Source organism: Amblyomma mixtum, chromosome 7 (assembly GCF_055824585.1).
Source record: "Amblyomma mixtum isolate Tamu chromosome 7, ASM5582458v1, whole genome shotgun sequence".
Taxonomy (NCBI): domain Eukaryota; kingdom Metazoa; phylum Arthropoda; class Arachnida; order Ixodida; family Ixodidae; genus Amblyomma; species Amblyomma mixtum.
In genome coordinates this window covers 8,121,377-8,138,443 of record NC_143018.1, presented here as the reverse complement: position 1 = coordinate 8,138,443, position 17,067 = coordinate 8,121,377, and the positions used below count along the sequence as shown (strand labels likewise).

Here is a 17,067-nt window from a genome sequence, read left to right as displayed (position 1 = left end):
ACAATAAAGATTATTAGTACGCGCTGTTAAATAGAAAAAAAATAAATTTAATGCCTGAAACAGGAGCCTGTACATGACATCGTGCGTTGACAAAATGTATTTGCAGCCTTAATTTTGCTTCGTACAAAAGACGTACCAGTAATAGAATAAAACGCGTTGAAATTATTGGCAATATGACGAGCGACTGCTACGTTTAATTTATATGCCTGCTTCTCAACGCTCTTAAAAAGAAAGCAACGCTAATGCACGAAATTGGCATCTGCCAGCTCTGAGTCGTCTGCTGCGCGCAGATGCGAAGTTTGTGCTACTAATAGACGTATGTATCCACTAGTTCTGATTTCTTTCCTCTTTTCTTCCCCCTTGCATATTTGTTTCTCCCCTGCATATTTGCTTTACTAAGCTAATACAAGAAACTCCCTGAACATAATGCATCTGCTTTTTAACTACAGTATTTATTTTTTATGTACTTATTTTTAACTGTTTATGTAAATGTTCTGCTTGTGACATGAAAAGGGAGTAAGAGCGAACAGGGAAGACAGCAACATATATACGTCTACTAGCTCTAGAACAGCAAGTGGGTTAAGCCAAGTTAAGCCGTACGGCATTTTTTTACCTCCATGCCGTACGGTCGTGCGCCTGTGCGTCTGCTCCGCTGCGGGTGCTATGTTTCATGACTTTCACGCTGAACGATAAATGTGACATTTATATGCGTTTTTTTCCTCTAACAACGAAGGAAGCAACAGCGCTTAGCCACCCCTTCACTTCTCTACCAGAGACAACAGCGCGACGTCTACAGCGGTCCGGGAATGACGTCTCCGCCTCGTAGACGCGTTCAGCCGGGTGACACGAGATCGATAAATTGTTTGGGCTGGAATTACCCGAATCGGGCTCCCGAAACAGGTCACAGCTTGACTTCTCACGAAGGCAGCAAGGCCCACCGCTCTGCGTGGTGGTGGTGGGGGCTCTGGTAGCGGCGCTGGCGCCTCGGTTGAGCCATAGGAACTGGCACGTCTCCGGGGGGAGAGGCTGCTGTCCACGCTGCGATGCAGCCCGACGACGTGGCTCCGTGCATCAAGAGGAACTTCCGCAACTGCGAGCTGGACGTGCACCCGACCGAAAAGGCTCTCGTTGTCCGGTACGAGGTGGAGGCGGTGGTTCTCGGAGACGGGCCCGCCATCGAGCAGACCCGCGCCTGCCAGAAACTCATCCGTGTCAAAAGCCTCAACGCGTCGACTGACTTAGCGGCGCTGGCGCGAGAGGTAGTCGCCAAGTGCGACCTTCTGCACGAGTCCCAGACAGCCCAGGTGGAACGGCTGCTCTCGTACCTTCAGCAGCGTCGAGACACCGGCAGCCGAGTACGGACCCTTATATATGCGCTTCTGAGTGCTCTCGCCTGCAGTGTACACACTTTTGTTGTATTTATTTGTTTGCTTCGCAGCACTACACGTTCAGCTTTCTGCTGGTGAAGTTCAAACGAAACCTGTGCTGCTTGAAAGCAGTAGTGAAACTGGTGGAACACGTTATTAACAGAATTGTCACATTGTCAGTGTCTGCTGTGAAAAAGCATGATTAATTGGCAACTCATAAGATCTCATGTTCTGCAATGGCCTTCTAAATGCCAGTGTATCCTCTAGCTGCTCACTGTATCTTCAGGTGTGGCTGACATTCTTGGTGTTTCCACTTCTTCGAAGGAAACGCTTATTATTAACTGTGATATTTCAATACTTAGATGCAAAGACCATAATTCGTGGGTTCTTTAATCCACACAGTAAGATAAGAGTTGCGGTGCACCTGCTGCCAATCAGAAAGGGTTTTATGCACAGGCACACTTTCTCCAGTTGAAAATAATATTTAAAGTCACTGGCCAAAATTTTGGTATTTTCATTGTTAGGAAACGTTGTTTTTCATCTTTATTTTATCAGTGACTACAAAAGGTTTTGCAACCTCTGATGCTTGACCAGACGAACTACTAGATCTAGTGCCGACCACTAGATTGTGGTCATACATCTTAGTAGGCTTTACAGGACAATCCCTTAATCCTAATGATTCTGAAGCTATAAATCCTGTAGATATGAAATCCAAGGTTCGACGGAAACACGTCTGGTCGGGAAAACTCATGGCGAGAAATAACAAGCGCAGACCAATCGTTAGACACAAACAAAAACAAAAAGAGACGTTTCGGCTCCGCTACGGGAGCCTTGTTCAAGATGTGAACATGGCTCCCGTAGTGGGGCCAAAACGTCTTTTTGTTTTTGTTTGTGCCTAACGATTGGTCAGCGCTTATTATTGAACAAGGCTCCTGTAGGGGAGCCGAAACGTCTCTTTTTGTTTATGTTTGTGTCTAACGATTGGTCCGCGCTTGTTATTGAACAAGGCTCCCGTAGGGGAGCCGAAAGGTCTATTTTTGTTTTTGTTTGTGTCTAACGATTGGTCAGCACTTGTTATTGAACAAGGCTCCTGTAGGGGAGCCGAAAGGTCTCTTTTTGTTTTTGTTTGTGTCTAACGATTGGTCGGCGCTTGTTATTTCCTGCCATCCTGCAGATATACAGTGAATAACAACTGGAAAGATTGTAGTCCAGGATTGATGCCATACCCAAAATTTCCTCAATTCAACCCAAACGTCACTTTCTTGAGTGCTTCAGCTTGCAATTGGTTTCACAATTGCAGCCTCAGACTGGAATCCAGTCATCCACGCAGCATGGAGGCTTGTCACCGTCGGGAGGTCGTGCGATGCCGATGGCCAGCATGGCGTGCCTCGAGTCCTACATAGACATGCTGTATGAGGAAGGGGAGGACAAGTTGCGAGGCTCTGCGATGGTCCTGCAGTTGGCACGTAGTCCGGACAACCTGGGTGAACTGGCGGCAAATGACACGCTGCTGTGCGCACTGGCACGGGTGCTACGAGAGGACGGCCGCAGGGACACCCAGCTGGCCACCAACCTGGCCTACGTCTTCTTCTGCCTCTCCACCTTTTCACAGTTTCACCCAGTCATTGCCGAGTACAAGGTGTGTCCCCCCCCCTTAGCCCCTGAGCCAGAGGTAACACACTGCCCCGCCGCGGTGGCTCAGTGGTTACGGCGCTCGTCTACTGTCCCGAAAGACGTGGGTTCAATCCCGACCGCGGCGGCCGAATTTCGATGGAGGCGAAATTCTAGAGGCCCGTGTACTGTGCGATGTCAGTGCACGTTAAAGAACCCCCAGGTGATCGAAATTTCCGGAGCCCTCCGCCACGGCGTCTCTCATAGCCTGAGTCGCTTTGGGACGTTAAACCCCAGTACACCAGTACACCAGAAGTACCACTGTTGCTTAAAGGTGCACTGAAGAGGAATCTGAACTTGTATTTTTACCACTTGAACTCGATCTACACGTTCAGAGCGTTCTTAGAAACTTCGAATTATTGCCCTATGCGGCCGATTTCCCTAATTTAAATCCGATTAAACATCCAGCTCCTGCCTTCTTTTTTGAATTTCCTGCAGACGGTGGGAGGAGTCGACCAACCTTTCAACCAGTCCCGTGGTGGCTTGCCGCTCTGCCATCGGCAGAGTGATACGTAGTGGTCGGCGAAAGCAAAGAGTCGATGCATATTTTTATTTCTGTGGGCCTAATTTGCAGCTATGTAGTCTCCGACTAGACCTATTCATTCCCGGAAACCTAAAGAACAAAGTAAAAGCTAAAATGAAGGCGCCGCGCGACTGCCTGAAAGGCACTCCACATGTTAGTTGACTCCTCCTACTGTGAGCGGTGAGTTCAAAAAAAGACGGGAGCTGGGACGTTCAGTCTGATTTAAATTAGGGAAATTGCCACACAGGACAATAATTCGAAGTTTCTAAGAATGCTCGGAACGTGTAGATCGAGTTCCAGTGGCAAAAATAGGAGTTCAGATTTCTCTTCAGTGCACCTCTAAGGGGGACATGGCTTTGAAATCCTAAAAAAATGGCTAAAAAACTGAATTTTTGGGAATCGTTTTGTCTGCTTGTATGCCTCGTTTTTTGTGCTGTCCCGAAGTTGCATGGCTGAAATCAACCGGGAAGTGCTCAAAAAAAAAAAAAAATTGTTGCATGAAATGCAGCAGCTTTGTGTTTGGAGGTAACACTAAAACAATGGGTGTTTTTCTTCATAAAGGTTTTCAGGATAGGTACTCACATTGGGGAGCGGTCTTCTTCACGATTGTTTGGATCTGTTTTGACCTCATTTGTTTTGTGCCATAAGGAGGGCTTTGCTTTTCAGACCTATGAATTTTAAATTTCTTAAAATTTTCTTGTCACTCTAGATATGTCAATGGACACTGCGTCACAGAAATTTAGAGCCACAATTTGTGCTTCAAAAAGAAAATTCTAAGCATGTCTTGACCTGTAGCATGTCAGCAGGAACACAGTGTATGTCGAAGCAGCCTTCTGCCACATTTTTTTAACTCTGCAGCCATTTCGCAAAATTCAGAGGAAAAATATATGTTATAAAACAGTATTGTGAAGATTTAACGATGAAATTTTGTGAGAGTAGTTTTAAAATTATTTCTAATATGCTAAAAAAGTATTGTGTAAATACATCAAAAATCGAAGAAGTTTCGCTGAAAGCCCCTTGAAGAGGCACCGAGGACAAATTGAATTTGGGCAGGTTTCAATAGACTATTACTCAGTGGTACTTCCTCTCAAAGCAAAGCTGCTATGAGCTAGGAAAGGTTTAAAGAAAGAAATACAGGTGTCACCACCTCTGGCCACTTTTGCAGGCAAATTGCGGTGCGTCAGGTTGATCGTTTCCTATCTTGATGTCACGGGTTTGAATCATGTGGCAGGAAAATAATATTAACTCCATTTTTCTCACAATAAATGCACCTTCAGTAGCGAAAAAGTGTCATAGAATCTGTTTTTACTCAGAATAAAAATTGTATCACCTTTGAAGGAAGACCTCCATGAACCTGCCCTGGACATGCCATGGACCTGTGCTGGCCTGTGGGCCAGACATCACATGAAGTCACACTTTCGGTCTATCAGGTCCTTCAAAGCCCGCTTGCAGCTCCAGCTCATTAAACATACCGCCACATACCACATACATACACGTGTTACATGCATACCCATACATACTACATACCTACACATACCACATACATACTATACTAAGCTTAGGAGGGTGGAGTTGTGGTCCTCTTGGTCAGGCATGTTGAGGGAAGGGAAAGGTGACATTGGACACAGTGCAAGGAAGAGAGCAGACGGGATAAGTGCTTCCAGCAGCTGTAAAGTTGTTTATTACAAAAAATTACATGCTGATGAAGCTGAAAAGTGCGCGCCTGCTCAGGCCGTCACTACAATTACAGAAATAGACGAGTAAAATTGGCATGTGCAACATTTTACGTTGAAAAGGTGGTCATTCGGAAACAAAAAGGAACAAAAAAGTTGAGAAGGAAAACATCTTAAAAATGTTTTTGACATGGTTATCAGAAAGAGAGCCTGTTTAACCAAGGGTGTCACCACGTGGTCGCCTATGCATAAATTGTGCACGGTTTTTTGAATGGCTGCAGCTTCCACTATCTTTCTTTCAAGTTTTACCACAACCCTGCCAATGACTGCAGCTTTCCTTAACTCTGGGTAGCACCTGCATTTCTTGCAGTTCTTGTGGTGCTGAGCAAGATTGGCACCATCATCTTGCTTGTTTCAGGTGGGCTCCATCTGTCTGGACCTGGTGGAGTATGAACTCCGGCGACACGCGCACTGGAAAGAGGAGCTGTCACGAGCCCCGGACGATGAGCGCAGCCGGCGCAAGTTTGTGGGGCTGACACGGCGGCAGGACCACCTGTTGCGTGTCTGCCTCTACCTGCTCCTCAATGTGGCCGAGGAGTCACGCAGCGAGATAAAGATGGTCAACCGAGGACTGGTGCCCATGCTCGTCGAGTGCCTTGAGCGGGAGCAGACTGATCTGCTCCTGCTTGCTGTCTGCTTCCTCAAGAAGCTCTCCATCTACTACGAGAATCAGGTGTGTTTTTTGGTATCAGCAGCATTTTCAGAATGTGAAAGATGACCGCGTTTTATCAGAGTGTAAGATTACCTGTGTGTAAAATGAGTGTGAAAGACAGTGGGAAGATGACCAGAGTATGAAATGAGAGCAAAACAGTAGTTGAGGTGACCACAGTTTAAAAGGTGATCTTTGGAGTGTAAAAGGTGAATATGACCATCATAACGAGGCAGAAGCTCTACAGCAAAATCTGACAAATTCTCCCAGTTACAAGCTTGTCCAAAGGCACACTTTTTTGTACATCTGTATACATTTATTTAGATACATTGCGGTCATGTTGTGATCACCCCAGTATTCTGCAAGGCTAGAGTCGGGATATCTCGCATTTATTCTGTACTCGGACTGTTGACTGACGTGCCTAGCATGGGCATTGACAGTGCCGCCTTAAAAAGGCAATTGTAGTGAGAAACCTTGTCAGGCTAGTCGAGCTCACTTGAGTATTCTTCTTCCAAGCAAAGGAAACAGATCCTGACAGCTTCTGCTGTTAGATTCTAGGTACTGCGCTTGGTTCTAGGTAACGCAGCGAGCTATGGAAAGGAAAATGATTGGTGTAACGTTAAGAGATCGGAAGCGGGCGGAGTGGGTGAGGGAACAAACGCGGGTTAATGACATCTTAGTTGAAATCAAGAGGAAGAAATGGGCTTGGGCAGGGCATGTAATGCGAAGGCAAGATAACCGCTGGTCCTTAAGGGTAACGGAGTGGATTCCAAGAGAAAGCAAACGTAGCAGGGGACGGCAGAAAGTTAGGTGGGCGGATGAGATTAAGAAGTTTGCGGGGATACAGTGGCGGCAACTGGCAAAGGACAGGGGGAGAGACATGGGAGAGGCCTTTGCCCTGCAGTGGGTGTAGTCAGGCTGATGATGATGATGATGACGATGATGACTGCGCTTGAGCAACATGATTTCTGAATGCCTGCAGCAGGTGAGAAATGGACGAGTAAAATTGGCATATGCAACATTTTACATTGAAAAGGTGCACCACTTAAGCACTTCAGGCAAGCCCAGCAGGGCTTGTACATTGCATAGTTGATTTGAGAGACTGTTTGTTTAACTACTAGAGGTGCATGCCCAAGTGCCTTGCATGGACATCGCAGTCTACATTGATAGAGCTTGCCTTGGCATGCTTAGCTTGTGTGCTTTCTGAAACCATCTTGGACAGAACAGAGAGTCGGGTAAGCTGGCAAGAGCTTACCCTGGGAGTGCTGAAGAACCCCCCCCCCCCACAATATAGCTGCACCTTTTCGTTCAGCTAATGTTGGCACTGGGCTGTTGTACATTTGGGGGCTTTGTGGGTACACCTGCTGGACATATCACAACCATACAGTTTGAAAGAAGTCACTACACATGTTCCAAGAGCATGGCAGATTGTCACTGCACACAAGATTGTTTTGCTTTGCTCTGAACTGCTGTTGTGTAAAATTATAGATTATGGGGTTTAATGCCCCTAAGAGATAAATGGGCTGAGAGGGATGCCGTAAAGGAAGGCTCAGGGTTAATTTAGACCACCGGGAGTTCTTTAAAGTGCAGTGCCAGTGCACAGCACATGTGTGTTTGTCTTGCCTTCATCAAAATATAGCCGCCACGGCCAGGATCAAATTCACAACCCTGCTACCAGCAGCTGAGCACCAAAGCCACTCAGAAAGCTTAGATATGTTTTCTTTTTAACAGCCATCACTCATTACAGATAGAGTTGCCACACTTGTCTCTGCATTTTCAATGTCAGGATTTGCTGGTTTCTTGTGGGTGCATTATTGGCATTTATTGCTAAAGGATTACATCAGCAGTAGTTGCTGCATTGTTGTGTCTGAGCTTACAACTGCCCACTGCTTTATGAAACCTTTTCAAGCAAACGTGTTGATGTTTTGGAAGCGAGCACTGATACTCTCGGAGGCCGTTATGACTATGGCTGTACAAACCATTGAAACCTGCCATAGTCACTTTTCTTGGTGCGCTTAAGTAACTTGGGCACCTTACTGCCATTTCAGGCTGAAATGGCACGGCTACCAACCATTGACCGGCTCACTCCACTGCTGTCCCGGGAGCCGCTGACTTCCGCTGTGCTGCGTCTGCTGCTCAACCTGTCCTTTGACCGTGCCCATCGTGCCGCCATGTCCGCGGCAGGACTGATTCCAAAGCTCGTCCAGCACCTCGTCAAGGAAGGGCGTCCCACGGCTGACGAGACACCCGTGCTCTGCATCCTATACCACCTGAGCCTGGACGACCGGTGCAAATCTCAGTTCCCCTACACCGACTGCATGCCATGGCTGGTTCGGTGCCTCCTGTCAAGCCAGAATCCGCAGCCAGCACCGCTGGCGCTTGCCATCAGTTTGGCTAGCCACCGGCGTAATGCCCAGCTATTTTCCGGCGCTATCGACAAGCTGTTGGAGCGCGCACTGCGCGACGCAGACGCCCTCTTCCTGCGCCTCGTGCGGACAGTGGCGCAGCACTGCGGCACTGCCCGTGGGGCCCCGCTGTCATCTCGTGCGGAGGCCCTCTGCTCCGCACTCATGCAACACTCGTCAGGTGTTGAGAGTGACTTTGCGGTTGAGTGTGCTTCCACCCTGGCACAGCTGGAGGGGGGCCCCTTTGGGCCCCTGCTGGACAGACTTTTGCCATGGATTCGGAGCTGTTTGTCCGAGGGTCCAGATGAGCTGCTGGTGCCACTTGTTCAGCTCGTGGCCACGGTGGCGCGCAGTGGGGAGACCTGTGCCAAGGCCGTCGTGCAGCAGGGACTGGTTGTCGACTTGACGGGTCTGCTCAGGGCAAGGCAAGAAGATGATCAGCTGGTGCTGCAGGCGAGTGTTTGTGGTGTCAACAGTTCAGTGCCGCTGTCACAAAGTTTCTAATTGCCTTCTGTGCACATTTTTTTTGCTGTATGTGAAATGTCGTTTAAAGGCACTTGAGGACAACTCCATCCAATTTTAGAGCATTACCTCTTATTAGCTCTTTCCTCAGTTCTGGCCCGTCATCATTGACGTCCGTAGCACCGCCTGCTTCGGTTGGTAGGTGGCAAAGTGGAGAGAGCTACATTAGAGAAATTGGAAAATTGGTTTTTGAGGAAAGGGAATGGTGCAGTAATTGTCTCACATCTGAGTGGTTCAGTTCATTGGGTGAGGTAAGGGAGGAAGGTGGGATTGAAAGAAGAAAGAGAGAAAGAGGTGCAGCCCTTCTGGAACAATTTCAACCACCTGGGATCTTTAACATGCACTGACATTGCATAGCACACGGGCGCCTTTTATGTTTCGCCTCCATCGAAACATGGCCACCACGGCCGGGTTCGAACTCGGGTACTCCGACTCGGTAGCTGAGCTCAGCTCTAACCACTGAGCCACTGCAGCAGGGCAGAGGAGGAAGGGAGAAGGTGGAAAAGGTTGGGAGGTGATGGGTGGAAAAGTAGAGAAAGGGGAGTCCCCTCTCCACTTTCCGGAGAGAGGTTGAAAGGGTGACAAGTTGCCTAATGGCTCGGGCGTGGAGGTTGTTAGTATGGAAACCCACTGCCGGACGAGGATGGATACAAGCATCCCCAGGGCCCACACACGGCTTCTTTCTTTGCTGTTATATCACACCTAACGCTCAAAATATTCAGTTCACCGACTCGTAATGCCATCCTGTGATCTTTTAGTATGCCAGCACTTATAGTGGCCATTCCCCACATTTAGCCATTGTTTGTTCGCTTGTCTGAATCCTGATCTTTCAATGAAACCAAGCTTAACCAAATGTGACCAGAGGTAACCAGTTACGACCAGTGGTAACCAGGGGTGGTAGCCAGTGGTATATGATGGTGGCGGTTGGTGGTAGGTTGGCCACCTAGGTCACGTGCCCTTGTGACGTTATTGCCTACCGGACTGTGAGCAAACTGCCCGCCATGGTAGGTGGCAGTTCAGTTAATGATTGGTCACTCGGGAAGAGCAACCTGGGTCTCACAAGGCCCACCGCTGGGAGCACCTGCCTTCACAGGGCAGTGGCGCATCGCTTAATCATGCACCACTGCACAAGGAGTGGTATGAGGGCTGTCAGGGATGTGCGAATGTAAAGTAAGGAATTACCATTTCCACATATATAGGCATTAACCCGTTAACACTATCGCATCATACCCTTCATTTCGCCGACCTTTGTCTGAAGCCGGCTTCACCTTGAAAACTGAGCCTTGAACTGAAAAAGAAATGAGAACTGAAGTGCTAGCATACCTAATTTGCGTTTGGCCTAACCATGTCAGATCAGCCATCTTTTTTTTTCTTTAAAAATTTATTGTAGGTATGGCTTCGTTGATGTTTGTTCTCCAGAAAAAGACAAATTTATTGCTGGGAAAAATTGTATTTAGGAACAAAATATTTTCTTCCCACCACTCGACTCAAACTCGTGACATCAAGACTGAAAGAGACTCCGTGATCACTGCTTGGAAGTGAATGGCTGAGTAACCTGGCCTCAGGGATCTGCTTGGTGAAAAAAAACATCTTAATACACTGCAGTTTGCTTGAAAAAATGGCTGGGGATGGCAACACCATGTATTTAATTTTTTGACCTTTTCTATCTTGTACAAGCTCCACTTTCAGTGAAACTTTGTCGTTAGAATGTGGTGGTCTATCAATACTGACCATCTGCTATTAGTCCTCAGTATCCGCTTAAAAAAGGGTAAAGGAATTTGCAGTGGATAGCATTGCACCAAAAATGGCACCTCGAGACTTAAACAGATTTCCAGAGTTGAGAGCTTTTGTTCAATGAGTGCAATGTGCCTGTGATGTAGATGGCACTTATTTACCTTGTAGATGTGCTTATCAAATTTATTTAGTTTACTATTTCATCACGTTTCCAAATAGCATGATGAAAACACCAGAATGAAAAGGATACGCAGACAGGTGCTGCTTTTGTGTGGATCTTTATGCTTGTGTCTTAGTCACTCTTTTAGGGAAAATGAGCGCATACCGAGTTGCTCAGTTCTTGATTCTGATGCATATAATTTTTTCTCCTACCTACACATGATCAAATCTGCTGTAATTTTTTTGTAAGCAATATTTATTGCCTCAGGACATAAAAGGGTATTTAATGATGGATGACGAGGATGCTTAAATAAATGAAAAAAAGGGTTCGCCTGATCTAATGAAGTCAAGGAGTGAACAATGATGTGGTCCCTGCATCCAAGCGGTGTATGAATCAGGATTGTTCGTCGACAGACCCGCTACTGCCAGGTGCCGAATTCTTGTCGTGCTGTGTTTCTACAGTCTTGCATGTTGTAGCAAAAGGAAACCAAGAGCATATGAGCAGGGTAGTAATAGTCTCCTTTCTCGTGCCATTTGACCTCCACACATGAGTGTCTTGCAACAGCACACTCTCTTCGTATATTGTTAAGATTGTTTAGGACCACCAGTCTCTAGTATAGTATGCTATAGTGCCACATGCTAGTGAGGCTGGTGCACTTGGGTGTTATGTGTCAAAGATGCATCTTTCGCACTGTCTGATTGGAAATTCCGCAATGCCCTATGGACCTGTAACATATTTGAAATGAATAAGGTAATTGTGGGGCACTATATCACAGGTACCTTATTTCCTGCTGTATAAGACACACCTGCCATATATGCAGGCTGTCATTGAAAAAGTTAGTACATAAGACGCACCCAAATTTACCCAGTTAGGCTAGTGAGGCTTAATTAAACACGCTTGCACGACCATCGCGAAATTCACCATACCTGTGAGAAAATATTAAGTAACGCTAAGTGATCGAAAAAGGCAACACACATGCCATACCCGCCCACGTTTTAGCAAAGAAAGAAAAAAAAACGAAAAAACTCTCCTTATGTCCATAACAACATTTTATTTTTACTTAAAACCTTCAAAGTCTTAATCTTCGGATGTGCTATCAAAAAGTTCGCCCATTTCTGGAGGCAATGCGGCTGAAACATTCTCTTCGCACTACGTACGTACTACGAACACCATGGAGGAAAAAAAAAGTTTTTTTCCCTCCATGATGTACACGGAGCAAACAAAGTTGCAAAGGGTGAATAAAAAAAACGCCGGCTTCTCTTGTCTTGACAATGGCGAGAAGCGTGATTGTCACCATTTTTTGGCATTTTACATTACTTTTGCTCGGGGCCTCCGAAACGGCCGCATGTTTATGAACCCGGAAGTCGTCATCCCTGCCGTTTCATGATAAAGTTCACCTAAAAAGGTTGCACACGGCGGTCCCTGTATTGAACTATTAACCGTGTAACAACCGTGTCAGTGGTAGTGATATTTTTTCGGTGAGAAAGCTTGTACATGAAACTGAGTAATATCTGAACTCGCAAAAAAAAAAAAAACGAAAAATTCGCATATAAGACGCACCGTTATATAGGACGCACCAGCAAGATTTTTGAAAAAAAGGCGCGTCTTATACACCGGAAAGTACGGTATTTAACAGGGTTGGGCTCTACCTTCTCGTTTGCAGGTTGCGTACGTGTTTGACGCCCTGGTCAGCGGGGGTGGGCCCAGCGTGCAGCAGTCACTCGTGCAGGGAGCGCAGGAAGTGCCAGCCTACCTGCTCGACCTTCTGCATGACCGAAATCCAGAGGTGGGCCGTGTCTGTGGCCATGCGCTGGTCGTGCTGGCCCACCACTACCCAGAGTGGGATCGCCGTCTGCGGGAGGCACGTTTCTGCTGGCACAATGCTCAGGTAAGGCCCACTGCCTTTCTGGTTGTGCGGGCTTTCACTGAGACTCGGTAGTGTTGTTATTGGCAGGCAGCTGATATTAATTGATAGATGCAGACAGGCACTGACTTGGGTGCTGCGCTTTCAAAGTGTCCAGCATAGCCACTGTCCTCACCACATAATCTCTGTCACTAGCACATGCAATAATCTTACATTTCTGTCACCATTTGAACAAAACAGTGTATGAGAAAGAAACGGGTACTAACAAGAATTATAGATAAAATATCATCAGAAGCCTGCCCTCTGAGGACAGCTGCAATGGGAGCTTTGCCTGTAGCTTTGGTGCTGTTGAGCGAGGAGATCACCCTTTCATGCGACATCATGTTGCACTCTTCGTGCACTGGGATTTTTGTGGTTTGTGCCAATCCTAGAAGAGCAGCCGGCTGTCTTGCACTTGGCTGTGATTAAATTTAACTGGTATGCGTCTACGGTTACTTATTTCCTGGCATTGCGAAGCGATATATTGGAAACTTGAGCCGAGCAAATTTAAGCTTCATGTTAGGTTGCCACAGTGCACTCACTGGGACCACACTTCCACGAGGTGTGTTGTGCTGCAGAGACATACGTGCTTTGGCCCTTTTACTGTGCCAAACCTTTTACCTTGTTTATTGTTGATATTGTCAGCTTATATGAAAGTGGCTTTGTACTCAGAGTGACTTCAGTTCTTCTTACTTCACTTTGTATTTGGCATTGATCACCCACATGAAATTCCTCCTGCACAAAGACTACTACTTTCTTCAGGTAGGGGTTGACTCAGAAAATGAACTCATGCAGCGGAAATAAAGTCGACAGAGACACTTAAGACTGCTTATGTGAGGCGTAAGCCTGCGCAGCTCACTTTGTGATTGCCGTGCGCTACGTCCTTGATGTAACCCGATGCTACGCAGCTGGCAATTCTACCTCTGCATGGCTCTACGCAGCCGCTGCCCAACCCACCCCTTATGATCTGCACGCTAATTTGGTAATTCGCTGTATCGCGGCCCACACCCTGCCTGAAGGGCAAGACGTGATAGCTACTGGGTTAATGCTTATTTATGCAGAATTTGTCTTTCTCTACTTTACATTCATAGACCCCTGGGAGTTCTCATACCACTGCTGGTGCAGTGGTGCAGTTTTTAAGAAATGCGCCACTGTCCTGAGATGGCAGGTGCTGCCACCTGTGGAATTTGTGCAGTCCAGGTGGCTCTTCCCAAGCAACCTCACATGACCAATCATTAATTTAACCGCCACCTGCCAGGCTGCACGAGGACGCCATTTTTTATGGGTATCATCGACTGTTATCATGCACACACACAGACATGTTATTGCATAATGGAGCAAGTAAGGCCTTAAAAATACATTTTCCATACTTGGGCTTTGCGATGACTTTTATAATGAGTGCTCATCTCGCGCAGCTGACTTGCCTTTTTTTTTCCCAGCTTTATTCTTTTTGTCTGTGTGTACATAAATTTGTCATTAAGTTTTAATAGGCGACATTTAAAACTAGAAATTGTTTCTTGTCGACAGCAATACTACTTATTTCCCTCGCATTAGGAAATCACTAATGTATGCTTACTGCTTGAATGCGCATTGTCTTCTCTCCACCCAGTGGCTCGCAGTAGTGCAGTCCGGAGAGATGCCGGAGGAGCACGAAGAAGGACCCTGCGAGCAGTTCCTGGATCGTTCTGATCTTCTTTCCAACGGCAGCGCCACCTCTGACCCCTAAGTTTTAGTGGGCCGCCATTGCTTATGATGTCGCAGCTTGCGATGTGTCCAAGAATAGGCAGAGCATTCATGCTGCTGACAGCTGTCTGTCCGGGCCAGTGTGCAAGAGCTTTGAAAAGAGTTGAAAAAACTGTTTTCTCAGTTTTCAGTACATAATGCAAGATTCAGGGACAGTTGTTTGTGGTGGTGATTGCGCCATTCGTCATGCTGTGGAGTGATGCCATCTGTGCACAGAGGTGTGAACAATGCAAGCATTAGTTTGCGCTGGTGTGTACAGAGGGTGCCGCTCTCCTTTTGTCCTTGTTTGACTGTCATGTTAAACTGACGCTACAGGACAAGGAAACCTGCCCTTAGGAACTGTTGCTGCAAAAGAGAAAAGGAACGCACATTTTTCAGGTGCAACAAGAGAAACACACAAGAATTCAAAATTTCTTGGGTTCTTTCCTCTTTGTCGATGAATTTGCAGTGGGTGATTTTGACCAAGGTGAAGAAATTATTCATGCAATGCTGCCAGCATTACTATCTGGTGGGAAAAGGATATTTTGTGAAAAATTCAGCAACTTGGTGGGTTATAGCTCTAATACCTACTTGCTCTTCTAAGCCCTCTGCTGAGAATAAACATAGAGGACTATAGTTGCTTCATTAAACAGGCCACTGAATATGTGCGACCAAGGGCATTTGCCAAGCTTTTTGGAGAAAGCGTTGGTTATCAGCTGCAAGTTATTGTGCTTATAACATAATAGGTATAAGCTAAGAACTATTATCTGTAATTTATTAGTCACAAGCAAATGTAGTAGCATCGTGGCGCAGAGTACAGAAGTGCCTGTGTATCGAGGTTCAATGGCAACACTTAAGCTGCTTTCAGCGGCCTTATTTATTTCATCCTTTCTTCCAGTTTACAGCGCCTATCATGTCTACAGCTTTGAAACCTGAAGCGTCGTATTACTCCTCTCGCAACAGCCAAGCTTGAACATGAAGCTAGTTTCCTTCCTATGTGAGAGAGCGAATCACTAATGCCAACTGATGTCAGAGATTGCACTGAGCACAGTATTCTTCTGAATTGAAGGAAGTGTGCTTTGTATTTTTTAGTACAGTATAGTGCTGCAAGAAATTTCTTTTTCATGCAATTCATTCAAGATACAGAACAGGAGACCGCTTTTCTGATCAGGGTGGATGTTTGGGCGAGTTGGTTGCTCATGATGAAAAACTGTAGTGCTCGAGACAAGGACACAACGAAGACAACAACACATGCGCTAACTTTCAACTGAACTTCTGCTTTGTGCAGTGTCTTTCTGCGCAATCAACATTTTTGCCTCGGAAAGGGTTAATGGCAGTGGTCTGTCGATTTGCATGATTTGCAGGAGTTACTTGGAGTGGTGCAGTATGATCTAGTTGTGTTTTAGAGTATACACAGAACTGCACATGCTCATCAAGTGTAGCACTTTGCAGAATTAGCACTAGCTAAACAGAGCATTGGAAGCATGGAGTGCCCTAGCTAGATGCTGGTGGGAGGCCCAAACGATGGCCTGGACACTTCTCGTGTATCGCAGGCACCCACTACTCTGGCCGGGATGGTGCGTTTGTACACTCCTGTCACGTTCAAGCAGCTACAGCACAACGCTTGGCACTCGTGTGTACTCTGCAATGCCAGCACGCACATTTCCAACTTCGCTTTGTACTGGTTTTGATACTCAAGTGGTGGTAAGCTTCAGCTCAAGCACTGTGCTGAAAGGTGCTGGTTGTTGTGAACAGGTTGCAGGTATCTAATGTTCACATCTGTAAAAGACAGTTTTTTTTTCTTTTCTGTAAATCTAGCAGTTTGCACGGATCCTGCCCTGTACAGGTCTTGGCTGGGTGTCCCTGTCTATTTTTGCAAGAGCTTTATTTACTTCACAATAAAATGAAAAGTGAAATAAACTCCTAAGCTTCTTGCTGGTGTGGTCATCTGGCAACCTTGCCAAGGCATCAAAACTGATGGGCCTTTACTGTGAGGCTATGCATCCTTTCTCCACACACTGCTCGTTTGACTCCAGGATTAGGCATGTTCCTGCAGGGAGAATGCCAGGATCAGCACTGTGTGTTGGGATGTTTTTTCTTTTTTTTTACATTTTGGGAGGTGTGTCCCAACTCGCAAACCCCAAATTTCAGGTTGCTGTGTACCACTTGCATGATAGCGTATGCATTTCTGCAACTTTGAACAAAAAGGTTCCTTTTCAGGGTACACCATGCGCAAGAAAGAGTCATTTTATTCCTTGAATGTGGTAAATGGCTTACTGCACTTTTGAGATCAACTGCCCAAACTTCTAGACTTTGCATGAGCTTGTAAGGAAGAATATACTGAAACTGCAACCGGCTACATAACATATATGAATACAATAATCAATTCATTACTTTGTTAATTCTTAAGCGGATATTGTTGCCTCGCAGAGTTGAAATTCACCAAGGAAACTAGTGCCTCATTCATCTTATCTCTTATAAGAATAAAGCAGCAACAGCTGACCATTTCTGGCATAGTCCTTTGTAAAGAACTCTGCCGGCAGTCCGCCGCATTCCTTGCTGGACTGCTGTGTGCAGATGCGGCAAGCAGGGGTTAAGTGGCCATGCGAGCATCCTGCACACATTCACAACAGTCCAGAGAACGTGTTTAGACGTTTCTGTGTGAACAGTGAAGAGAT

At 46.3% G+C, this 17,067-nt stretch overlaps 1 protein-coding gene across 1 annotated transcript; it reads left to right on the top strand.

Annotated features, from left to right (window-relative positions):
* The first annotated feature begins 590 nt into the window (after positions 1–590).
* On the top strand, positions 591–16,894 carry Kap3 (kinesin associated protein 3). Its single transcript, XM_089551527.1, has 6 exons — positions 591–1,355; positions 2,668–3,006; positions 5,653–5,967; positions 7,992–8,801; positions 12,428–12,652; positions 14,277–16,894. The coding sequence occupies exons 1-6, from the start codon at positions 1,044–1,046 to the stop codon at positions 14,391–14,393; spliced, it is 2,118 nt and encodes a 705-aa protein (XP_089407653.1). The 5' UTR covers positions 591–1,043; the 3' UTR covers positions 14,394–16,894.
* The last annotated feature ends 173 nt before the right edge of the window (positions 16,895–17,067 follow it).